General features: G+C 43.5%; 1 protein-coding gene across 1 annotated transcript in view; it reads right to left on the reverse strand.

Moving 5' to 3' along the window:
* Positions 1-26,132, reverse strand: part of Myo5c (myosin VC) — a 94,251-nt gene that overhangs the window by 35,519 nt on the left and 32,600 nt on the right. The window contains exons 11-23 of the mRNA XM_076848581.2: positions 24,455-24,536; positions 21,850-21,990; positions 19,183-19,308; positions 16,665-16,748; positions 14,662-14,796; positions 14,172-14,269; positions 9,004-9,090; positions 8,044-8,155; positions 6,843-7,054; positions 3,316-3,481; positions 2,857-3,003; positions 1,371-1,535; positions 162-255 (exon numbers count right to left, since the gene is read on the reverse strand). Of these exons, the coding sequence (XP_076704696.2) occupies positions 162-255; positions 1,371-1,535; positions 2,857-3,003; positions 3,316-3,481; positions 6,843-7,054; positions 8,044-8,155; positions 9,004-9,090; positions 14,172-14,269; positions 14,662-14,796; positions 16,665-16,748; positions 19,183-19,308; positions 21,850-21,990; positions 24,455-24,536 (1,649 nt within the window). The remainder of the gene's footprint in view (positions 1-161; positions 256-1,370; positions 1,536-2,856; positions 3,004-3,315; positions 3,482-6,842; positions 7,055-8,043; positions 8,156-9,003; positions 9,091-14,171; positions 14,270-14,661; positions 14,797-16,664; positions 16,749-19,182; positions 19,309-21,849; positions 21,991-24,454; positions 24,537-26,132) is intronic.

Genomic DNA, 26,132 nt, shown 5'->3' on the forward strand with positions numbered 1-26,132 from the left:
TATACAGGGTAAGCAGCCACAGTTAAATATAATATAGTTATAATATAGTTATTCCCTGTGAAGTAAAAAATGCTCGTGATACTAAGTACACCCAGAGACCCCTGATTCTAAAATGACTGGTTTAGTGAGTGTATGGATTTATCAGCTATCTTGAGCTTTACCTTTCAACTCTTCAGTCTTCTCTTGAAGCTTCAATTGTATTTGCTCTTTCTGTATTTCCAGTTCTGAATTATGCTTCTGAAGCTTTGCCAATTTCTATTGGAGAGAAGGGAGAAAAGAAAAAAAGAAAAATCTTTTTTGAAAATCTCACTCCAAGTTTGTCACTGCCTTCCTCCGTGAAAAGCTCCAGGCTCTCAGGCTGGCTTCTCCCCATGGCCCCCGCCCACCGGTATCAACCAACACCAGCCCATTGCAAGTGCTCCTAGCCCAGTAAGGCTGACACCCAGGACAAAGCCAAATCCAATGTCTCTTCAATGTCAAGGAAATGACAATGTCCTCCTCCAGAGCTTCTTGACAGCCCGGGAGCTTACACATTTAATATAATAGAATTACTTAATTTATGACTCAGGAAGCACGTGAGCGTGGCAGAATCTCTATCTTTCAGCTTCTTCTTTCAGCCTTAGTGCTGATGGCAGGTGACTAGCAGTTCTGGTAATGCCAGCGGCAGCTGTGTGGGTGCACCAGGGCACAAGTCACAGCGAGGGCAGAGGGGCTCCTTGTTACCTGCTATGGGTGCCAAGGACTTTGGAAAGTGCAGGATAATGGATGGTAATAATAAAGATCTCCTTCTTTAGAATATGTTAGCTCAAGCTAATGCAGGGCCTATGATGGGCGTTTGGCTAAGTTACCTTCACTTGACAATTTTATCCTCACAACAATTCAGTCCCTAATTGTTATTCCTGTTTTACATTCAAGGGAACTAAATTTCAGAGAAGATAAATGACTTGGCCAAGGCTGCTCAGCCAGATGGGAGCAAAGCCAAGATTTGAATCTAGGACATCAGGTTTTGGGGTCTATTGCTCTTTTCACTACACCACAAAGATGAAAATCTTCTCCAAGCTTTGCAATGAGGTTCAAGGAAAGCTACCTTCAGGGCAGACCTGATGGACAAGTGGTCAAGGTTCTCCTAGAAGAGAGAGAAGCATCCAGCCAGGGCTCCTTCTCAGGCTTCTCATCACTTTTTGAACATTGGGAAGAGAGAAAATCTGTGCTATGCTTCCTGAAGCATTAGTCTCCTCCCTGAGTAGACTCCAGTCCTCTGGCCTCCCCTTCCTGTGGTCCCACCACTAAGTTTGCTCCGCCCTGTGGAAATGTGCTTTACAGTCTCATGGAAAATGCAGGTGGACCCCCACAGCCACCCTGGCCCTGACCTCTTCCACTGTATCCTTGTATCTCTTGCCCTTCTCTTCGTAATTCTGCCTGTGGGTGGCCGCTCTTTCCAGCTCTGTTTCCAGCTTCTGAATCTTCTCTATGTCACCGGCCCGGAGAGCAGCCAGGCTGGTCAGCTTCTCCACCAGCCCGTGGTTCTCTTTGTTCTAGAGAAAAGAAAGCTCAGCGGGTCAGAGGTTCATTGGAAATAAAGAAGCTTCTTATAACCTGTAACGTGGCCTTACTGGTCACATTTGTCATTATGTCCATGTTTATTAGCATCTTCACCACAGTGAAACGAGTGAGGCAGATCTTGTCAGGTGACTATCTGCTTGAGTTGGTGGCTCTTTTGGTGTAGGGCTCATCTGATCCTGGAGCTCCAGGACAGCCTCAGTGTTGTGGGCTAAACTGTGTCCCCTCAAAAATCCTAATCACTAAATCTTGGAAATGACTGTATTTGAAGATATGTTCCTTAAAGAAATAATTAAGGCAACATGAGACCATTAGGGTGGGCTCTAATGCAATATAATTGTTTTCTTATAAGAAGAGGTTAGGAACAGACACACAGATGGAAGGGCCTGTAAGGACAGAGGGAGAAGGCAGTAGCTACCAGGCCAGGAGGGAGGCCTCAGAAGGAACCAAGCTCACCAACTTCTTGATCTGGGATATCTGGCTTGCAGAACTGTGGAAGAATGCATCTCTGGTTTTGAGGCCACTCTCTCTGGGGTGCTTTTTGATAGCAAACCCATGCACTTAGAAGGGAGCTCAGGCAGTGTGGGGACCCCACCAGGCACTGCTCCTGTTAGGCCACGGCTGTGTCTAAGCACCATTCTGTGCATCTGATAACATATAGATATGCTGCACAAGAGTGTGATAAGGAGAAACTGCAATAAAACCTCAGGTTTATTCATTGACTCATTAAGGACTCTCATGATGTTGTTTAGGATTGAGTTTAAAGTTCACTGTAGAAGAATCTCTGTATTATTAGAAACAGATCCAGGAGTGAGTTTTGTATATTATAATTCACAGCTCTCCACTGGCTGAGAACATATGGATTTTTTTTTTCCCTACCAGTGGAGAATCAGATGGGGCTGCAGCAAGGCCCTAAGGTACCTGTGGGCAAGTTAGAAAACAGCAAGTCCTCTGAGCTGACAGTCTTGAGGGATGCTGGCTCCGTCTTTGTGCATGCTAGAAAAAGGCACCCTTGCCTCAAGCAGCACAGCTTCAGATAGATACAAATTTCTAGCCAGACTCGATTCAGGCCCACTTGCCCTCTTGGGCACTCGCCCTTCTTCAGTGAGCAACCTACACAACCATGTGAAGCAACCTTTAGAGTGTACTCCTGCAACCTAGCCCAGGAAGTCCTTGGAACCTGTTTGAACTTCCTAATATGGGCACACACCTTAATAACAAAGAAAAGGATCTGATCCAGAACAAGATAAATCTATGTGAGAAGTATATATGGAACTAGGTATTATGAACACCTACCTGATCCTCTAGCTTTTTCTGCAAACGCTGGACCCTGTAAGTCAGCTGAATGTTGAGCACAAATCGTCGGATATTCTGGAATCTGCGCCTGGCCAGCCATGCCCGGGCATATTTCTGAAGGATCACGGCCTTGTGTTCCTCCAGCATCTTTAAAGCAAGATTTTGTAAAATGTAAGCTGGATCTCCACTGCTTCTCTCGCTGACTCTTCCCATGCTGGAAGATGAAACTACCAAAGCATTCCCACATTCCTGCCGTGCAAAATATGAGTTTCTTGCCATCAACCCACAGAGCCCATCTACCTGGACTTCTCAAACAACCAGCAAATCCCAGTTGTGGCAGATGGGTGTGAATAGATGCTCTCACACCCAGGAAGGTCTTCATGCAGAAAAACTCCCTCACCACTGGTGGTAAAAACCAGCATGAGTCCTGGAAAACCCACCTCCCAGGAAGCGCTGTACCTTTCGATACCTCCTCCGGGCCAGGAATCCTCGGGTGTAGGCCTGGATGGTGATGGTGGCCACGCGGATCAGCTGGTATAGATTGCGGACCAGGTATCCACGGCAGTGCTTCTGAATGATGATGGCTGCCCAGGCTTCTTTCAAGGCCAAGGCAGTGATAGCTTTCCTTAGTTGAAAGAATGTGGGGTCATTCTGTTGTCCACAGTGCCCAGATCCCACTACCCAACTGCAAGCTTGAGCAGTTTTCAGTAGGGACTGTCCAAATGTCTCTCATCTCTACGGCTGAAGGCTTTAAGTGGTTTATCATAATATGAACTTGAGGCCTGTCCTGGCTACCTTTCCTTTCCACCCTGATCTGGCTATGGGTCATTTCAGGCACACATTTCAGGGACCACAGGAGGCCTTTCATGTGCTGATTATTCAAGCCAGCTGATCTACCTCCATGCATGTCCCCACAGAGACAGTGACACTGAGATGGTGCGACAGCCTTGCACTTGCTCATGCACGGATTCATCAGAGAGATCAGGCTGGAGGCTGTATAGATCAGGAGTTAGCAAGCAATGGTCCAAATCTGCAGCCATCCGTTACTGTCCAGCCTTACGGGAACATAGCCATGCCTATTGTTTAAATATTGCCTATGGCAGCTACTATGGTTTAGATGTGGGTGAGAGTTCACATTCTAGAAGCTTGGTTCTCAGTGTGATGTGAGAGGTGGTGTATATTTCAAGAAGTGGACCCTGCTGGAAGGAATTGGGTTATTGGGGATGCTGTCCTTAGAAGGGAGCCATGCTGATGGAGTGAGTCAGCTGTCATGAGAACAGGTTTTTATAAAGAACAGCCACCTAATGCAGTGACCTCTGTGCTTTCCTGTTTCTCTTCCATGTTGTGATACAGCCAAGGTGGCCCTTCTCAGAGGCCAAACCAGTAGGGCTGCCCCATCCTCTAAAACTGTGAGCTAAATTAACTTATTTCCTTTATAAAGAACTCAGACTCAGACTTTTTGTTATTGCAACAGAAAATGAACTAATACAGCTGCATTCTTGCTATGATGGCAGAGCTCAATAGCTGCAACAGAGGCTATAAACCTCTAAGGAGTCAAATGGTCACTATCTGACACTTTACAGAAAAATTTTGTCAAGTCCCAAGTAAAGGACTGTAGGTACAAAAAAAATTCTTTCCTTCAAAACTTACAGTCTCATGGAGCTGACAGACTTATAAATGGCTAGGAAAGAGGGAAAATAAAATAACTTCTACACAGATCTGTAAGTGAGAGAATAGGGAAAAAGACTAATTCTATTTGGGGAGAGATGGCAGATGAGCTGCTGTTGAAGGAAAGCAGGATTTCTGTCAACAGTGAAGGTTGGGGAAGGCATTTCAGGCTAAGGCATTAGCATAAGTAAGGGCACAGAGGCCCTGCAGTATCTAAAACATTCAGGAAAAAGGAATTTGCTGGACTTGCTAGAGTATAGGATTTTACATAGAGAAAATTAATTAGTATTCAATGAGATTAGAAAAGTAGATGGGACCATTTGTTATTTAAAAAATATATTCATTAAGCTGTGACTTCTATGTGACAGCCATTGTGCTAGGTCCTGGACACAAGAGGGATGGATAAATGTGGCTCCTGTTCTCACGGAGCTTTTGTTCTTATGAATGCACAACTAAGGTCTCCACATGGAGGTTGCCATAGTTTGGATCTGGAATAGTCCCCAAAGGCCCATGTGTTGAAGATTTCATTCTTAGCCTGTGTCACAGTTGGGAGGTAGTAGACCCTCCAGGAGATGAGGCCTAATGGAAAGGAGTGAGGTAGTTGCGGGTGTGCCTTGAAGGGGATATTGAGTCACTTACCCCTTCCTGTCTCTTCAGTTTTTGGCTGCCATGAGCTCTAGCCATGATGTACTTTGCTGCCATAGACCCAAAGCAACAAGGCCTAGTGACCCTAGATTGAAACCCGTGAAAGTGTGAGCTAAAGTAACCTTTTTCATTTACTGAGTTGATTTTCTCAGGTATTTTGTCACATTGACAGAAAGCTGACTAACATAAAAGTAAATGAACAGAGGGTTTCAAACACCATGTAAAAGATGGAATGTGTTCTGCAGGAAATGGGGGACCACTGGAGGCACTAAAGACAGAGTAGAACAGCAGTCCAGACAGACCCTACTTAAGGAAGATGAGGGAAATGTGGTAGGTGGAACGCTGAGCTGATAAGTGTAAAGTAAGCAGCCATGAAGGCCTAATCCAGGGGAGGAGCTGGAGAGATGAATAGGGCAGGTCCCAAAGGCAAGCGGACAGAATTATCAGAAGGGGAGTATGGGTTTGGAGTAGAAGATAACTCTATGGTTTCTTGCCCTGGAGACTATTGTTATTAACTGGACCCAGAAGCATAGGCAGGCAGGAAAGCTTGGTTGTGCATGGTGTCCCCACCTGCAGAGAAGCCCAAATACTGCTGGAGGTTGGGCCTTGCCTTAGTTTGCATCTGGAATGTCCTCCAAAGGCCCAGGTATTAGAGGCTTGGTCCCAGGCTTGGTGCTATTGGGAGGGGTGGGAGGCCTTTGGGTCTTTAGGTCACCTCAAAGGGAATTGTGGAACTCTGGTTACTTCCTCTCTTTTGCTTTCTGGCATGAGGTGAGAGTTTTGCTCTGCCACCTGCTTCTGCCATAACATGCTGCCTTACCACAGACCTAAAACAACAGAGCCAACTGACCATGGACTGCAACCTCTAAAGGTGTGAGCCAAAATAAACCTTTTCTCTTTATAAGTTGACTACTTCAGTTTTTTGTTATAGTGGTGGAAACTGACTACCACAGGCCTCAAGCTCAGGAAGAAGTCAGACTCAAAGATGCAGCTTGACTCATAAACCCCACCTTCTCAGCTCCCAGCTCCTCAAGGAGAGAGGGAGGACAGTCATTCAGAAACACACAAGTCGTCAGGGAAGGCTGACTGGCCCCACGCTCTCCAACAGGTACAACAGAGCAGGGAATGTCACAGGATGATCCTGCAGTGGGTCACAGTTCTTCTGGGCTCTTGGGCCCCTGAAGGAGGGGTAGGATTGGCATGGTTGGTGAACTCCCCATGGGGCTGCCACTCCTCCCTCCCAGCATCTTGCCATTGGTCCCTTCTGTGTACCCCCACTCTTGCAGGCAGGTAATCCGGGGATATTTATCTTTATCCAGGGCCTTCACTAGGGTCCTACTGGTCTTGGGCATTTTCAGTTCCCATGGGAAGGGACCCTATGCCTCTGCCTGGAATCAGTGGGAGCTCTACGTCCTTCAGTTACACCCTGATCAGGGTTTCCTCCCCTCAGGGTGGTCAGCTCTGCCCACAGGACACCAGGCAGTCAGCACTACCTGTCCCTGAGAGAATCACCCTTCTTATCTCCAGGGTCCCAGACTTTAAATGAGACTTGCACTTACACATCTATACCCCAGGGGCAGAAGAAAAGTCCCATGTCCTCTACAGTGCCTCCCCCTGGAGGTGACCAGCAAAGAAAGCCCTGCCATTTGACAATGCCCTCGATTCCAACATACCTCACGGTTTGCTGGCCCCGGAAGTACTGCTGGATGGTCAGGGCAGCTTGCCTCTCTCGGAGGAATTTTTTCCTCTGAAGCCAGCCACGGACATGCTTTTGTATCACAATACAACCCTGCCTCAGTTTATCCAATCGGAGTTTCTCTAAGTAAGCCACTTGACCTGCTCTGAAGAAAATTTTGGTTTTACCAAACTGGTACTGATTAGAATCCTAGAAGAAAAAAAAATGTTATAATCAGAAATGAAATCTTTCAGATCTGACATGATTTGGAAAAGACATTTTAGAGGCTCAAAATTCCAAAAATATTGTTCTTTTTTTTTTTCCTTTTTTTCTTTTTGGTACTGGGGATTGAACCCGGGGGAACATTACCACTGAATTACATAGCCAGTTCTTTTTTATTTTTTATTTTGAGACAGGGCCTCGCTAAGTTGCTGAGGTTTGCTTCAAACTTGTGATCCTCCTGCCTGAACCTCCTGAGTTGCTGGGATTACAGGCATGCACCACTTTGCCTGGCTAACATTGTGACTTTGACATAAAGCAGAAAAATTCTAATCACGATCTAGAAACTTATACTAAAAGTTTCTGTTAAAGCTCCTTTGTAGAACAAATAGGGTTTAGGGGAGGGTGTCCATTGGAAGGCAGGAGGGGATGTGTGCGCTCTCAGTGATTCTCAACTGGGCTGCTGGGAATGTCAGCCTCCCTCATGTGGTTTCCCTACAAGCGTAGGAGAACCTGGAGAAGTCTGGTTTTCTGTCTTGATTTTGGGTTCCCTTCACCACCCCCTTTGCTGGCCATCATAACTTCCCTATCTCTTTCCCATCCTAATTCACCATTTCAGCAATAATCTAAATCTACCCTAAGTGTCAGGTCTGGCGCCCACTTGTCTTGGTGATCTCAGCTGCCCATATCCTACGAGCCAGGTTCATGGAGGATTGGATTAGATTGTGGGAGAGCAAAGCAGGATAGAGGGACACTGGGAGAAGCCAATGTTCGAATTCGGCATCCCAAAGAAGCCTGCTGTCTGGAGCTCTTGCCCAGTGAGCGAGTCCGCTCTGGTCTTGCTCAGGACACATTCCCTTTTTTCTTGGGTGTCCCTGACAGTTACAGCCCTGAGGCTCACAGGCAATGATGAAGAGATACATTTGAGAGACATGCTGTTTGGGAAGAGCCCGTGGTTCCAGAAGGTGAGGAAGGCTGACCTGGATGAGCCTGTGCAAAACCACCTTGCACACCTGCTTCTTATCACTGACGGCGAGCTCCTGCGGGGTCATGAGGACGCCATAGCGACTGTAGAACTCGATGTACGTCCACCTGCAAAGTCAAAGGGGAATCCAAGCCAGGCATCCAGAGAGAAAGCTCTTGGTGTCTGCGCACCCTGCTGCCTGGCCTGCCACCCAGCTTGCCATAGGAGTGGGGCAGTGGATTCTGCTCCAGCAATTCTGACCATGGGTCCCCTCCATGGGATGCCACCAAGACCACCCCAGCACATGTGCTGCTCTTGAACTGTTTCTGTTGACTCCAGCCCCACTACTGCCCTCTTCCTCCCCTTCAGCTTGTGTTCCCAGTACACTGGAGAGGCAGCAAGCAAGGAGCATGGCCAGCAGCTAAGTGGGAGCACTGGGGTGCTATAGTGCTGAGAGCCATAGCTGAGTCGGAATGACGCGCGTGGCATTTTTGCCAGAACAGAGTGGTTGAGAGGTGATGCCAACAAGCCATTGAGATGATAATGGTTATGTTAAGCTGTGTATTCAATTGCATATTAGACCCCTGCTGTCTGCCTGGGCCTGGAGTTCTCAGGGGATTCCCAGAGAGTTCCCATTGGTTGGGGAAGTGCCGGAGGAGGGATTTTTTGGAGGAGGGATTTCCGGTTGGTGGGTGGTGTGTCCCTGGGGAAGGCCGTTTTCGGGGGAGTGCGGAGAATAAAGGAGTTCCTGTTTTGAACCTACAAGGCTGTGTGGCAGCTCGGTTATTTTGTGCCCAGCTAGACTGCGACACTGTAGTGGCTTCTGTCCCACACCTTCTCTGGCCTTCCCACAGGACAGTGGGACGAATCTTGGGTGCACCTTGCAGGAGCCAGAGTGTGGAACAAACCACACGGCAGCATACCCTTGGTTCTCAGCACACGCTCATGCTCCCTCCCCAGAGGGCTGACCACATACCTGGAAGGATAGCTCTGCGCACTGATGCGAATTGTCTCCAAAACACCACAGGCTCGCAGCTGCTGCACGATTCTTTTGGAGTCAAACCTTGAAGAAGCAGATTTTGTAATGTGTCAAGTGTTGTAACTGATGGCACATCCACAGCAGCTATAGCAGAGCTGTAGGGACTGCAAGTACCAGATAGTGTTTAGGCCTGTTGTCCCCATGACAGGCAGACAGCCCCTGTGTGACCCAGCCAGAGGGCTGTGGTGGTGAGGTGAGGACAGAGCACTGATTGTGGAGGAGATGACAGGTCTGTGGGGCCAGGAGGCCTTCGGTTTGAACTTTGAATAACAACCAGGTGGAAAGAAATGTGTGAACTGGACTGGTTTTAGTACCCATTTAATGAAGGAAAGTCCTTTACAAAACACCCACAGGTGGCCCTCCAGCATACCCTCTCTAGCCCTCTAGGTATCTCTAAGTACCCCCCCACCCCACCCCCCCACTCTGGCCTTTTTTCTTTTTTGGCACTGGGGATTGAACCCAGGGGTGTTTAACCACTGAGCTGCATCCCCAGACCTTTTAATTTTTTTTTCTTTTTTTAGACAGGGTCTTGCTAAGTTAAATAGGGCCTAAGTTTCTGAGGCTGGTTTGGAACTTGTAATCCTCCTACCTCAGCCTCCCGAGCTGCTGCAATTACAGGCATGAGCCATCATGCCTGGCTTCTCTAGGCACTCTTTTAGCCCTTGGGGTTCCTGCTGGAGCCCTGGGAGCAAGACTGATGTCTTGTGTCATGTGTGAGAATGTATCTTTCACCCTTCACAGCCTTTCTTCTACAAACACTTGTCTTCTGACAGCCAAGCAAAGGTCCTGGACTTCTGGGCTGCCTACCTTTAGTTGAAGACTGTCATCCCTTTGCTCAACTCTGGAGAACAGGTAGCTAAGCTAGAGGGGTTGTGCTAACATATGAAAAGGGAGGCATTGTTTTGAGTCATTAATAAAACCAGAAACACCCTGCTATTTTTGTTATGATTGCTCTGTAGTATAGTTTAAGTTCTGGTATAGTGATGCCACCTGCTTCACCCTTCTTGCTAAGGATGGCTTTAGCTCTCCTGGGTCTCTTATTTTTTAAGATGAATTTCATGACAGCGTTTTCTGTTTCTATGAGCAATGTCATTGGGATTTTGATTGGGAATTGCATTAAATCTGTATAGTGCTTTTGGTAGTATGGTCACTTTGACAATATTAATTCTGCCTATCCAAGAACAACGGAGATCTTTCCATCTTCTAAGGTCTTCTTTTTTTCTTTAGCGTTTTGTAGTTTTCGTTGTAGAGGTCTCTCACCTGTTTCATTAAGTTGATTCCCAAGTATTTTATTTTATTTTGGTTTATTGTAAATGGGGTAGTTTTCCTCATTTCCCTTTCAGAGGATTTGTCACTGATATACAGAAATGCCTTTGATTTATGGGTGTTGATTTTTATATCCTGCTACTTTGCTGAATTCATTTACTAGTTCTAGAAGTTTTCTGGTGGAATTTTTTGGGTCTTCTAGGTATAGAATCATAGTGATAATTTGAGTTCTTCTTTTCTGTCTATATCCCTTTAATTTCTTTCATCTGTCTAACTGCTCTGGCTAATGTTTCAAGAACTATGTTAAATAGAAGTGGTGAAAGAGGGCATCCCTTTCTTGTTCTAGTTTTTAGAGGGAATGCTTTCGATTTTTCTCCAGTTAGAATGTTGTTGCCTGGGGATTAGCATAGCTAGCTTTTACAATGTTGAGATATGCTCCTGTTTTCCCTAGTTTTTCTAGTGTTTTGAACATGAAGGGATGTTGAATTTTGTTGAATGCTTTTTCTGCATCTATTGAGATGATCATATTGTTCTTATCTTTAAGTCTATTGATGTGATGAATTACATTTATTGATTTCCATATGTTGAACCAAGCTTGCATCCCTCTAATGAACCCCGCTTGAGCATGGTGTACTATCTTTTTGGTGTGTTTTTGTATTTGATTTGCCAGAATTTTACTGAGAATTTTTACATCTATGTTCATTAGAGATATTGGTCTGAAGTAAGCTTCCTTCCTTCCTTCCTTCCTTCCTTCCTTCCTTCCTTCCTTCCTTTCTTTTCTTTGCCTGCTTTTACAATCCGGGTGATATTGGCCTCATAGAATGAGTTTGGAAGTGCTCCCTCTTTTTCTATTTCCTGAAATAAATTGGGGAGTATTGGTATTAGTCCTTTTTTAAAGTTCTTGTAGAATTCGGCTGTGTATCCGTCCAGTTCTGGGCTTTTCTTGGCTGGTAGGCTTCTTATGGTGTCTTCTTCTATTTTGTCGCTTGAAATTGATCTGTTTAAATTGTGTATATCATTCTGATTCAATTTGGGCAAATCATATGACCCTAGAAATCTGTCGATGCCTTCGATATTTTCTTTTCTTTTTTTTTTTTTGCCTTCGATATTTTCTATTTTATTGGAGTACAAGTTTTTTTCAAACTAATTTCTAATTATCTTCTGTATTTCTGTATTGTCTGTTGTGATATTTTCTTTTTCATCATGTATGTCAGTAATTTGAGTTCTCGTTTTCCTTCTTTTCATTAGCATGGCTGAGTCTGTTTATTTTATTTAGTTTTTCAAAGAACCAACTTTTAGTTTTGTCAGTTTTTTCAATTGTTTCTTTTTCCAATCAAAATCCCAATGACATTCCTCATAGAAACAGAAAAGGCAGTCATGAAATTCATCTGGAAAAATAAGAGACCCAGAATAGCTAAAGCAATCCTTAGCAAGAAGAGTGAAGCAGGTGGCATCACTATATCAGACCTTAAACTACTACAGAGCCATAGTAACAAAACAGCATGGTATTGGCACCAAAATAGACTTGTAGACCAATGGTACAGAATAGAAGACACAGAGACTAACACACATAATTATAGTTATCTTATATTTGACAAAGGTGACAAAAATGTACATTGGAGAAAAGATAGCCTCTTTAACAAATGGTGCTGGGAAAATTTAAAATCCATATGCAACAAAATGAAACTAAACTTCTATCTCTCACCATGCCCAAAACTCAACTCAAAGTGGATCAAGGACCTAGGAATTAAACCAGAGACACTGTGTCTAATAAAGAAAAAGTAGGCCCAAATCTCCATTATGTTGGACTAGGCCCCAACTTCCTTAATAAGACTCCTATAGTGCAAAAATTAATATCAAGAATCAATAAGTGTGATGGATTCAAACTAAAAAGCTTCTTCTCAGCAAAAGAAACAATCAGTGAGGTGAATAGAGAACCTACTAATTGGGAAAAAATTCTTAACACACGCACATCAGATAGAGCGCTAATCTCTAGAATATATAAAGAACTCAAAAATCTTAACACCAAAAAGACAAATAACCCAATCAAGGAACTGAACAGACACTTCTCAGAAGAAGATATACAGTCAATTAACAAATATATGACAAAATGTTCATCATCTCTAGCAATTATAGAAATACAAATCAAAACTACTCTTAAGATTTCATCCCACTCCAGTCAGAATGGCAGCTATCATGAATACAAACAACAATAAGTGTTTGGCAATTATGTGGGGGGAAAGGCACACGCAGGCAGAGATATGAAAAATTGTGCTCTCTATGTGTAATATGAATTATAATGCATTCTGTTGTCATATATAACAAATTAAAATTTAAAAAAAATAAAACTTCCCTTTTCCGTTTTAAAAAAAAAATCTCTGTAAGAACATTAAAGAGTAATTTTAACAAGGAAATACTTAGCACAGGCTTTAAAGACAGACCTTTTCTTGTCCATCCATTTATAGGTTGGTGTATCCTACCATATAACTTTCTTTTTTTTTAATTTTAAATTTTGTCTCTCAGAATTACAGTAGGAAGACTTAGATGGACACTTAGAGGATCCTTATGAGACAAAGGATCAAACTGAGACTAACATACGTCACTATGAATGGCATCTGGATAAACTACAACTTCTCTGGAAGTCTCCTAGTATCTCATCTATAAAATGAAGGGGTTCATCTCAACCTCGAAGCCCCCCTCTGTCCACAAAGCACTATGATTTGGGCTTCTGCAATTATTATCTAACAGGTTACTGAATTCTGTTGAGAGTCACAGCCGAAGGGGCCCCAGCAAACTTTCAGACTGCCAGCTGATGATTGGCTCACAGCGGCCCCAGCAACATCTAGCTGATTGGCTCCTCTGCGGTGATGCTCATTGGGCTGTTTCCCTGCCCTTTCAGGCCACGGAGCTGCTCATTGGGGGACTTTTTTGGCTCCGCCCATGCGACCCAGCCAATTGACCTCAAGAGCAGGAGGATTGTGGGAGGTGGAGAGGCTGGTGGTTGGGGGAGTGGCTTGTGGGAAGCCGGTGGTGGCAGTTGGGCTCTGAGGGTTTTTCCTGAGGAGCTGTTTTGTTTGGCGTGTGTGGTTCTAAAAATAAAGTTAGTTTCTTTTGACAAGTGACTCCTGAATTGTGCCCAGCCAGACTGCGGCAAATTCCAGTTACAACTATTCTATTCTATTTAATAGAAGTAGGAATTTGGTTTTGTATACTTGAGTGAATTTAACCTTTGAAAACCATTTGTTCCAGTATTGTAACTTGAGAAGTTATGTTTCTTTAAAAATCATATCATTTCTTGGTGGATACTAATTTTCATTTTGGGTGAGTACTTGTTAAACCACTTCTATCTGTTTTGGTATTGGATTATTAAGTACCAAAAGAGAGCTGTCTGAGAGCTTTTTGGAAACAAAATCATATGCATTACAATAATTCACCTCTCAAGAGTATTAATATAGTCAGTTAGCACTTAGAAGTCTTTCCTTGTACCTCAACTGTGTTAAAGTAGTAAAGATTAAAACTAATTATGCACATAATATCAGTGCCAATATTTGAAATTAATTGTGATTTATAGTACACTAAATAATAAAACAGTTTGGAATTTTTAAAATGTTATGTGAATAGTCATTAATGTGTTTCTTTTCTATTGCCTTACTCATTTTTAGAAATATATTAAATGTGTTCATATTTTTAAAAGCAAATTAAAGTCATGCTCAGCCCAGAAAAAGAAAAAAAAATTCCAGAAACAAAGTAAAGTTTACATAATTATCAACAACTTCTCCATATCATGAAAGAAACTGCTTTCCCAGTATTTTTGTTCTCTGAGGTGTAAAAATACTTACTCAAAGGGCAATTTCTCATCATTTGGCTTGATGCATCGAACATAGTGAGGTGTTGTGGCATTGAGGGTCTCCATGAGCAAGTAGAGAGAGCTGCGGAACTAGGAAACAGGGCCAGAGATTAAACATTATTCTGAAATAATTTAATGTTTAGATCAAAGTAAAATGAAGTCCAGTCTTGGTAAGTTGATCAGTATGCAAAGCTAACACATCTATTATGGAAGGTTTCAGACCATGACTTTGGTTGTTAGCATGACCCACGCTCTGTCCAGTCCTCCCAGAGAGCAGAGAAGTGGTACAGCATGCTGCCATGTAGGGGGGTGCAGCTTGCTCGGGTGTATGCTGCCTTGGCATCTGGAGTATGATGGCAATGAACTTTTTGCATTTGTGTGTGTACTGGATTTGAAGAGGCCCATGGTCTATAGCCAAGTCTGTGGTGTGGGTCCTATGATTGCTCCCAGGTGACCCCCTCGCCCTTAGCATCTTCTTGTACCTTGCTTCCAACTGTGGTCCGGAAGTGCTTGCTATTTGGCTTGATGACTTGCTTAGCAGACTTAACTGTGATCATTGAGCCGAAAGGGGAAGAAGGAATGGGATTTTCTTGAAAAAAGTTGGCACAGAGATGAAACTGGAAGTAAAAGAGAGGATTTCAACATCCAAAAGTGTCTGCCCACAGTCCTCACTGGTGCAAACCAAGAAGTTACAATAGCCATCTAAAGTGGTGGGTAGTACAGTAACAACCTCAGCCACTATCTGCAGCCAGAGCTCAATCCCGCTCAGGGTCATACTCACTAAGGGTGCCCCATGGCTTCTTTCTCAGGACAGGGGACATAGAGGACAAGTATAATGTCTATATCTGGATATCATTCCAAGGGTCAGAAAAGCGAGACACTTCTATTCCACCTGGTGCCCTGGCTCACCTGGAATCTCCTCCTTCCTTCCCCACCTTCTCATCCCTGCAAATCCAACCCCTACCCAGCAGTTGAGGCTCTATCAAAATGTTTTCCAGCTGTGCTTTCTTATAACACTCCCTGATGCCCAACATGAGTTAATCTCTATCTTCATCTTCTATTTGTACCTATTTTAAGGCAATTGTTACTTTCTTCCTTGTATCAGTTATTCCCTTGAATGTCCCTCTTGTCTCTGAGTGAACCTCATATTTTGTTTTTGTTTTGGTGCTGGGCCTCAAGCATGCCAAGCACAAGCTCTGCCCCTGAGCCACTCCACCAGTCCCTATTTCATTCTTCTAAACCAGACATTTACGGTGTCCTTCAAGGCTAACTCTGCCTAAGGTATTCTTGTATGCCCTCAGGAATGAATGAATAGGAAGCTCCCACTGTGTGCTCAGTAAACACACCCATTTCTGTTTCACCAACATTTGCCTTCATCTTCTAGACTGGACCTCTCAGCGACTCAGCTTGGGGCTGAGTAAATCACTGGTAAATGAAATCCACTATTTTTTCCCCACAAAAAATGCAGTTTGTTTCAATATTGATTGCTCTGTCATAAGCCAATTTTAATAAATTCAGTTGTCATGGCCTGGCATCTATTTATAATCACCTGTGCAAGTTCCTGGGCTCTTTGGGGAAACTGCCAAGAAATTTGAATATCAATAATGTGCTCAGATCTTTTAAAGGAGGGAAAACAAATATCATAACCAAATTACCACAGGAATGAAGCCTAATGCATGAAATATTCTCAAAATTTCATAAAGAAATATTTAAAGTAAAAGAGAAGAAGCCACAAGCCATTCTTTTGGTGAAACTATTCATCATAGAAAGTGTGGACTTGAGGATTCTACACATGCCAAGCAGCATGTCCTTCCTGAGCAGTCTCCCTTGGCATTTTTCGTTGTCTCTTAATACTACCAACCTGCTTGTTTACACATCCATCTAGAGGGACATGGTTCCACCAGGGCAGGAACCTGCTGGCTGTATCCTCAGAAATTAGAACAGCACTGGACACAGGGCAAGTGCTATTGAAATGCGTGAATGTCTGAATTAAAGGTGAATTGTGCTTCCCTGATTGGGTTAGCTATCTTCCTCTCTGGCATCTGCACATTTAGTTTCTGATTTGCATATAATTGATTTACAATGCTTTCAGCTGCTAGAAGGATGTTTTACTCCCAATTTAAAAAACAGTTATTTTTGGCCAGGCATGGTGACCATGCCAGTAATCCCAGTGGCTTCAGAGGCTGAGGCAGGAGGATTGCAAGTTCAAAGCTAGCCTCAGCAACTTAGCAAGTCCCTCAGCAACTCAGCAAGACCCTGTTTCTAAATACAATATTTAAAAAGGGCTGAGGATGTGGCTCAGTGGTTAAGCGCCTCTGGGTTCTGAAAAAAAAAAAGGTTATTGTATCTACGAGCCAGCCACAACTTGCTATAGCCTAGACAACATGTGTACGTTCCCCCACCCCCGTCTCTTTCCTGATATATATCTAGATCCATATCAATTATATAATGAATTATATTCATTACCCCTTAGGACTCCACAAACCTTGCTTGCTCTCAGGGTTTCAACCAGCATGTCATAGACAGTGTCTCTGTTCTTCTCGAGGAAACCTTCACATTTATACTCTACCTATGCAGAGACAGGGATTGATTATTTTCAAAGAGACAGGATGTAAGTACAGTTGTCATTTCTTTCCTTTTCTCTCTTTCTCCACCCACCCGCTCTTTCCTTTTTGTTTCTGTCTTTGTGGTGCTGGGGATTGAAGCCGGGGCTCATACATACTAAGCATACACTCTTTCACAGAGCTACACCCCAAGCCCTCCTGCTGGGCTATACCCAAATCCTCTCTTTTAAAAAAAAAAAATCTTAAGAAAGAGGCTTATAAAGGCAATTTAACAAGGAGGTTCCTGTTTATCACAGCAATCCCTTTACAGGTCAGTTTAGGAAGTGGGGGATGGGTCTTCTGATATACAGAGCCAGGTGCTCCTGCGGACACTGACCACACTGTACTCACCTGTGGGTGCCCTCTGGCCACAGGTGACCACTCCTTTCCTGTAGCATTGTGCAGTTCATACAAGAAAACCAAGCTTAGGGCTGCCTTTGCTTGGGAAGCCACCAGCAGGAGGAAAAAACTGAGTGGTGACCATTGGGTCCAATGCTGTTTTCGTAAATGAGCATCGATATGCAAGAAAGGAAACAAAAACTACCCACTACCCACTGAGCTGAGTGCTCACTAAGCTCTCATTGTCAGGCTGCGAGAGGGTAAATGCTTGCAATACTTAAATTTGGCTTAAAAAAAAAAAAAAAACCCTCCATGTACTTTCTGGTTAGTAAGGCTTCTCAAATCCCTCAAGCAAATCCAGGGTGGCTGTCTAAACATTCAAAACCTCATAGTTTCTGCCTCTGGATTGTAAGATTTCATATGATTGATATATATATATATATAAAATTAAAAATACATAAATATTTATAATAAATTAAAAATACACCAGAAATTAATTATAAAGCTGCAGATGTGGCTCAGTGGTAGAGCATTATGCCTAGCATGTGAAAGGCCCTGAGTCTGAACCCCAGCACTGCAAAAACAAATTTTTTAAGAGTTGACTCTGAGCAGACAGGCCTTTGGGGGTGCTGAGGTCTGGAGCAGTGTCTCCTGGGTATGGACCCTGCCTGGTAGCCCCAAGGTGAGGAAGAGTCCTTGCTGGTGGATTAGGAACCAGGAGCACTGGCTGTTTGTAAACACTGCCCTGAGAATGAAGTGCATGGGTTGTTGCACAAATTCTTCCTGAATGATGGTGAGAGCCACTAGTATAAATGGACGGAGGTCTACCCAATAGAGAGCTTTGTGGGTTGAGGGAGACCATTTGCAGACCCAGTGGTCCAGGCAGCTGGGTGCCTTTGCCAGGACTTCTGGGATTGAGGGATTGCGGAGCAAGCTGCTGCATCTAAACCCATCTACTTTGTTCTCAGAAGGATTTTATTCCTTCGGCTGATTAGACCCAGAATCTAATCTAACCTATAGTGTGTATGTTTCTTTCTTTCTTTCTTTTTTTTTTCCTCCACATAGTCCAAAATGCTGCTAGTTCTTTTAAAGGAGTACTTCTTGGAAGTAGTAGATGAGAGAAGGATATGTATAAAAACTATGAATAAAGATAGACCCTTGAACTAAATCTCATGTGATTTTTATGGATTTTAATTGTTTCTTCTTTTCCTTTTCCCCACAAAACTAGATCCCTGACATTATGAATGACAGTTTGGCATACCATCATTTATTTTATAGGCATCTTTTCAGGGACCCATCTAAAAGACTCTAAGCATTACATCATATTTAACAGTACTCCTCTGACCCACAAAGGTGTTACCCCTTTCTAGGTCATTGTCCCCTCATCCAGCCCCCAGTAACAGCCAGCAGGAAATGGACAGAGAGCAGGAGTTCCCCCAAGGAAGGAAAACAAACAAGAATGTGCATTTAGGGCAGGCACTTATGACAAGTTTTCTTTTTTGCCTTCTATTTTCTAAGCTTTCTATGAAGAGATTTTTAAAATTATTTTTCTCCTTACAAAAGTAATATCTGCTTAGTAAAAAGTAAAATAAAAAGGAGCTGTATAGAAAACAAAGATGAAATTGAAAACTGATCACCTTGAGTTACCCTATGTTGTCACTATAATGAAGATATTCTGGTTTAATAAAAAAGGAAAACCACACACACAAAAAGAAATAGCTTTCATCACTGAAAACAATTATTCTGCTTGATTATCGCAAACTTATAGAGAAAACAAATTGGAAAAGGTTAATGGATTTACCAAATGTCAAAAATAAAAATTCTAAAAATCAGAAATAAAATCCATTAATGACACATTTGTCTTTAAAGCAGTCCAGTTGAGACTTGACATACTTTGTAATAAAAACAAATTAAGCATCATTACCTAGACACATTTGTGCAGGTATCCTTCATCAAAGCTACATGCTACATGGGATTTGAACCCCTCCAGAAAAGCTGCAGCCCATTCCTTTGGGAAGCCGCACAGTTCCTGGGTAGAGAATACGCAAGACCTCACCGTACCTTATCGGCAAAGTGCTGGATGATAAAGGATGCGCTTGACATTCTGGGTTTTTCAAATAAGGAGTTCTTGTTGACAAAATTATTATACAGCTTTTGAAGCCAATTTTCATCAGTTCCATGTGGTAACTGGAAAAGAAAAGCAAATCAAACAGCAAGTAAGAAAGTGGGAGATGAAAGATGATGGAGGTGAGGAAAGCACTGATGTAGGTGGAGGCCCTCCCTTCTTGTTTGTTTGTTTGTTGATACTGAGATTGAACTCAGGAGTAGTCTTCCACTGAGCCCCAGCCCAGCCCTTTTTATTTTGACATAGGGTCTCACTAAGTTGCTTAGGGTCTTGCTAAGTTGCTGAGGCTGGTCCTTGAACTTGTGATCCTCCTGTCTCAGCCTCCCAAGTCACTGGAATTACAGGTGTGCACCACCACATCCATCTCCTCCCTCTCTCATTAAAACAACAAGAACCCTGTAGACATTAATCTATCTTTGATCTTAATAACCTTTAGGGTAGTTTCTAAAATTATTGTTGACTAATAATTGTGTATAATTTGTGGTATGTAGTGAGATTTAAATGGGTATACCAATGTCCTTTTAGAAGAACAGAACTTTTCAAACTAAATAGAAATGGCTGTGTAATCATTTTTAAAAAAATTTCTGCAACTTGTGCAGAAATAAAAATGGGTAATATTTTGTGATTCTTCCAAAAGAAGTCTCAGAGTTCAGGAAAAACACAATGGGTCCCATGACAGGAGCATGGCTTCCTTTTTGGCACAGTGGGACAGAACTGGCACCTGCCTGTGTCCTCTCCAGGTCTGCCTCAGAATAATGGGTTTTCTTACCTAAGTAACGACCACCTTGAATTAAGATCTTACCTCCTCAAACTGAGCTCCTTGTAAAACTTGCTCTTGATGCTGGTGATTTTGAAACTATCAGTTACATTCAGCCCAAACTCTGTGACTTTAAAACCTCACTGTGTCTAAGTGACTTCTGCATTGGGTGTTTATGATTCACCTAGGAAATACCTGTGTAGAACAGATATAAATATTTCCTAGCAGCTTCTTTGGCCTTGGCACCCTGTGCTTTGTGGATCATTCCAGAACACTTGGCCCTAATGCCTGCCCTTTAATTCTACATACTATAAGGGTTGAGGCACAGGTGGCATTGGAAAGGACAATTTGTGAGAAGAATCTTGGAATGGAGAATTCTAAGGAGAAATCACCAAAAGTTTTCAATATAATTATTATTATTATTATTATTATTATTTTAATCTTTATTTGGTTTATTTATTTATTTTATGTGGTGCTGAGAATTGAACCTAGGGCCTTGCATGTGCTATGCGAGCGCTCTACCACTGAGCCACAACTCCAGCCCCATCAGCATTATTTTTTTTTTTATTTATTTTTTTTTATTTTTATTTTTTTTATCTTTCATACATTTGATTCATGTGAGTTATGCTTTTCCATTTTTACCCCAAATACAAATTGCAGAATCACATCAGTTATACATTCACAATGTTTACATAATACCATATTAGTGACTGTTGTATTCTGCTATCTTTCCTATCCCCTACTATCCCCCCTCCTCTCCCCTCCCATCTTCCCTCTCTACCTCGTCTGTTGTTGTTCCATTCTCTCCCTCCCCCCCCTTTCCCCTCACAACCTCATATATGTGATTTCGTATAACGATGTGGTTTTCCTTCCGTTTCCATGCAATTTCCCTTCCCTCTCCCTTTCCCTCCCTTCATTCATCTCAGTTTAATATTAATCTTTTTCTCATGCTCTTTCCCCCTGTTCAGATCTTAGTTGCTCTCCTTAAATCAAAGAAGACATTTGGCTTTTGTTTTTTGAGGATTGGCTAGCTTCACTTAGCATAATCTGCTCTAATGCCATCCATTTCCCTGCAAATTCCATGATTTTGTCATTTTTAGTGCTGCATAATACTCCATTGTGTATAGATGCCACATTTTTTTTATCCATTCATCTATTGAAGGGCATCTAGGTTGGTTCCACAATCTAGCTATTATGAATTGTGCTGCTATGATCATTGATGTGGCAGTATCCCTATAGTATGCTCTTTTAAGGTCGTCAGGGAATAGCATTATTTTTAATACAATAAATCTTTGGGGGGAAAAAAGCTATGTTTAAGCATCAAAATATGTCATTTATAGCAAAAACATTAACATTCCTTGGGGATTATTCTGGTGGAACACTGCTGGACTGACCCACTGTACAGCTGCTCCTCCCAGGGTAAAAATAACAGGACAACTCCTAGAGACCTCTTCTCTACATCATATGGTGTTGATTTTTCAGCTACACCTCCTGGTGACTCACAAGAACCAGGAAAAGAAAACTCATTTCTTGTGAGTCATTAACAACAGCAGGGCGTCATTTGCTGTTTCCAGACCTATTCTGGGCACATGGTGCACTGGGGTGCAGCCTCAGAGGTCACCTCCTTGCTGGATGTCACCAAGATGTCCTGTCTGCTGCCCAAGGGTGGCATGCATTTGCTGAGGGAGGGAGGGCCACCTGGCCCCTGGGGTCCTGCTATCATTACTGTCCCAGAATTAATATCCCATCAATTAGGTTAGACATAAGACTTTACAAATATTGCTCAAAAATAAAGGGGGAAAAAAAAGGATAAGATCATTAAAAAAAATTTTTTTTTTAAACTTACCAAACATTCTTCATCCAGTAATTCCAAAATGCCCATCTTTGCTTCGATTAGGTCAATAACTGGCTGGTTGTCATAAAAATCTATCAGAGTCCAAGGGATGTCTTCCTTCATATATTCTTCTTGTTCAAGTTTAAAGACATGCTGGGTACCCAAAAGTTAATATGGTAAGTAGAATATTGGAGCATGCTCCCAAAGAGCAAGGTACAAGCATTTGGGAAAATAGATAAAGAGTTGATGGCTACATTAAAGTTTAAACAGAAAGATCTTTGTTGGCAACCCCCCTTTCCTAGGACCAATGTCCTGAGTTTCTAATGTGGGTATAACTGTCATTGTCTCACCTGGTCTTAGTGGGTCCCCACCTCCTAGTGTGACCACCATCCTCTCAGCGTGGTACTCAGTGTGGTCCTGGAGGCCCTCCCTGCTCCCAGCAGATTCAACCTCTTGGGCCTGCAGCAGACTGGCAGGGGCAGCCATCTGAGGATGCTTGCTGCACAGCCATTGTGAGAAGCCCACAACTTAGAGAACTGTGTGGACCACTTGTTGGGGCCATGAGGGTATCAAAGAGGCTTCCCAGGGGACAGGGCTCAGGCTCCGCCTGGAGGACAAAAGAAGTTTTGGCTGGCAAGTGGCTGGCTGAGGGGAGGAGCAAGAACAGCAGAATTGCAGTGAGGATGGTTCAATAGGTGGTTGAGAGGTGAACCTTGTACAGGCTTAGAGCACCACAGTGACGGGGAGGTGATGAGATGGCAGAGGATGGTACAAGTCAGATCACACAAGGCCTTCATGTCCTCCCTAGAGAATTCAGGTCCTGTGGCCTCGGGCCAATGAGGGAAAAAGCAGGAAGGTCATGATGACACCTGGGGTGGCTTTGAAGAGGGCAAGACTAGAGACAATAAGACTCAGCCCAGTGTTATTTGGTGGCTGAGACCCTGGAGGAAGCAAAGCAAGGACTAGGGGAAGGGGAGGGCTGAGGAGCAGGAAAGAGGACAGGGGATAGGGTGAATGGTGGGCTCAGGACCCAGGTCAACCCTGTTGGTTTAACCATGAAAAGTAGCAAGGCTGGTGGGAGGGTGAGCAGGCTAAAAAGGCAAGGTAGCTAGTTCACTCCTGAACTTGTTCCTGTTGGGCCTCGGAGCATCTGATGCAGCCCAGCAGCAGCCAGATGCACAGCCCAGAGATGAGAGTCCTCAGCAGAGCATCGTGTGACCTGTGAGGGTAACACCCTGCGGGGGCGGGGGCCTGCACGATGACACAAAGACGGAGGAGAGGAGGGGTGTAAGCCAAAGCCTGTGGTGTCCCCAGTGTCATGCTGTCTTCTCCTGGGGGGTTGTGTAGGAGAATGAAATGCCCGGATACTGGGTACTAACAGTGATAAGCTGTTCCTTGGAGTAGCTGTTAGGATTTTAAAATGCATTTTCTATTATGAACAGGAATCAAACTTCTTTCTAAGGAAATGAAGCCAAAGTTTAAGTTGGAAGCCAAAAGACAATGCTAGTGACTAAAGCATTTTAGCTTTTCAGATGGCTCTTCAATAGCCAAACCTCAAAATGAAGAAGCCGGCATAAAAGTACCATACTAGTTTGTGGTAGAGCCAACACAGAATGATATCCAGCAATGTTTAATTTCATTGATCTCTGGTTAGAAACAAGGTATAAGTGCTGCTAGGAAATACAAAGAATGAATTCAATAAAATTCCTGCATCCAGGGAACTTAAAGAGATGACAATTGTATTTAATACATGTAGCAATATCAAAATGCCCAAATATCCATAAGTAACACATAGCTAACAGTTCTTAAGTGTCTTATCCATCTTTGTATCTCAGCACTCAATTCAGCATCTGGCATACATACTCTGCACTCGGCAAATTTGCTTTAGAATAAATGAATTTTCCCTCTGTGGGAAAAATTGGAATCCATCTCTTGTCTCTCTTTCCACCAGAGGACATATTTGATTTTGTAATTAGGAAGGTACTACCTATGTCTTGCTTTAAATTCAGGTTGCAGAAGCTCATTCCCATATTCCTCAGCCATCCACTGTTAGTACTGATGCACTGAGGCAGGCACTGAACCAAGAGACAAAGAACACAAGACCTGGCCTCTCTGAGTGCCCACGTGTATTTAGAGACATGCATGCAAACAATGATAATTCCATGTGATAGAAACAAGCACAGAAGAATGTTTCCTAACCCCCAAAAGACAGAAGGCAGCACAGAAGACCCTCATGGAGAGTAAATCTCAAAAAGCCTGAGTTCTCCTAGTGAAGATGAAGCAATGGGGAAAGGACGGGAACAGGTGGGTTAAGGCAGATGCAAAGATACAGAGGCTCACAAGACAGTGGAGTCTTCAGGAAACTAAATGGTTAATCCTGGCTGCATAGACGGTCTGGGCAGGTGATGACCCAAAGCTCAAAAGTTGGCTGGAGGCTCAAAAAGGATGAAATGAGACAAGAGGGTGTGATTTCAAAATATGGCCACAAGGTGGCACAGGGACTCAGCAGGAGGCTCCCTTAACAATTGGGAAATTTGAAGATGGAGGAAAGCAAGAGCAGGCCTCTTACTGGCTCAGGGCTGAGAACTAGTTCTAAGAAGGTAGAAAAGTCACCTACCAGGTTAAACTGTTGTTGCAGCTTTTCATTAGCATAATTGATGCAGAATTGTTCAAAGCTGTTCACATCAAAGGTTTCAAAACTGAAATACAGTTTAAACAAACTTAAAAAAAGGAAGTAGGACATATGCATCCATTTATAGGCAAATGGTGTGTGAGTGTGTGTGTGTGTGTGTGTGTGTGTGTGTGTGTGTTGCTAGAATTGAATCCAGAGGTTTTATTTTCCTTTCTGACAAATTTCATAGCTTAAAAGTTTGCTGTTTTCTCCAAGTTTTAAATATACCTCTAGGCTTCCAGTTTTAATATCCTAGAAGTTTATAAAATACATTTTTCCTCATTATCTCCAAGAGGGAATCTGGTTATGTACAATACACCTACCCAAAGCCAGGCATTTAAACAGGCATGTCCCAATATGATGTACCCATTTAATCCATTCAAGAATGATGCCAGCTTTATCATCCTCTTTTTATAGACCAGGAAATGACTCTAGAGGTTGGGAAACTTGCCTGAGATCACACAGCTTGTGTCAGAATTTAGCTGTGAGCCAGACTGACAGGACTGTCCATGCTTTCAGTGAGAAAGTCATGTGGGTCCTATACCCTCACTCCCTGCCCACTGCACAGAGAGGCAGCATGAATTTCCCTCCCCAAGGTTGGATTTTGCAGTTCCTGGAAGGAAAGGGAAGGTCATTTAATATCCCATGGCCCCACAGACCCCACATGGGGCAGGGCACAAATGGTCCTGCCTCCACTTTCAGGCTTTCAATAGCTGTCTCTGTGGTTGCCTGGGAGTTGCAAACTCAGGAGCCAGGAGCAGCCAGGCAGGAGGCACAAATGGGAAACAGGCTGACTATCACACAATAGTGAACTCCGAGGAGCAATGGCAAATGGGATTGTCCTAGGGGCAGCTGCTACTTGGCTCCTGCCAGCTGCAGCAGCCATAGATGAATGTAGGCTGGGAAATTAGATCACCTGATTCCCAAGAAAGGGCAGAAATCTGAATCTTTAGGTGAATCATTCCCTTTGTAAAACACGGTGCAGGACAAACAAATCACAACCCCAAATCCACCACCTGCCAGAGGAGCACCCTGCTGGGAGGAGCTGGCTCAGGCTTTTAGGTGTCAGCACATACACATACACATCAACTCCTTTCACCTTAACTCCGCCCCATTTGCAGGACTCGGTGACCCCACTGTACAGAGGGTCAGAGGGGAAGGTGACTATGGCGAGGACCTGCAAGTGCTGCCAGAAGGCTATTTGGCCCAGTTCCTGGTACCTCCAAAGGCTTTGTTCTTAATCGCTTTAATCCCGAGAGATTCTGCCAGCTCCAACCATGGGGCCCCTGAGTCTCACTTGACTGAGCCATTTTGGCTCAGTTTAGAACTCCCTGGCCAGTTAAGGGCCTGGACTGTCCTCTAGACGGCTTCAGGGGGACTCAGAGCAGCAGCAGGATGCACACAGCTCTGTGGCCCTGTTCCACCTCATCCTCGGTGGTTCAGAATTCTGGAGGCTGATCTGGACAAGGAGGAGAGAACTGGGGGAGAATCGAATGAGCCTCATCATGCTCCAAAGCCCACAGCCAGACCAAGGATGGGACTTTCCAGAACAAAGCAGAATGTCAAATGTCAGTGATTATTTTCATGCACTCTAAACTGAAGTTTCAAACAAAACCTACAGGAA

The sequence above is a fragment of the Callospermophilus lateralis genome, chromosome 3 (genome assembly GCF_048772815.1).
Source record: "Callospermophilus lateralis isolate mCalLat2 chromosome 3, mCalLat2.hap1, whole genome shotgun sequence".
NCBI lineage: Eukaryota > Metazoa > Chordata > Mammalia > Rodentia > Sciuridae > Callospermophilus > Callospermophilus lateralis.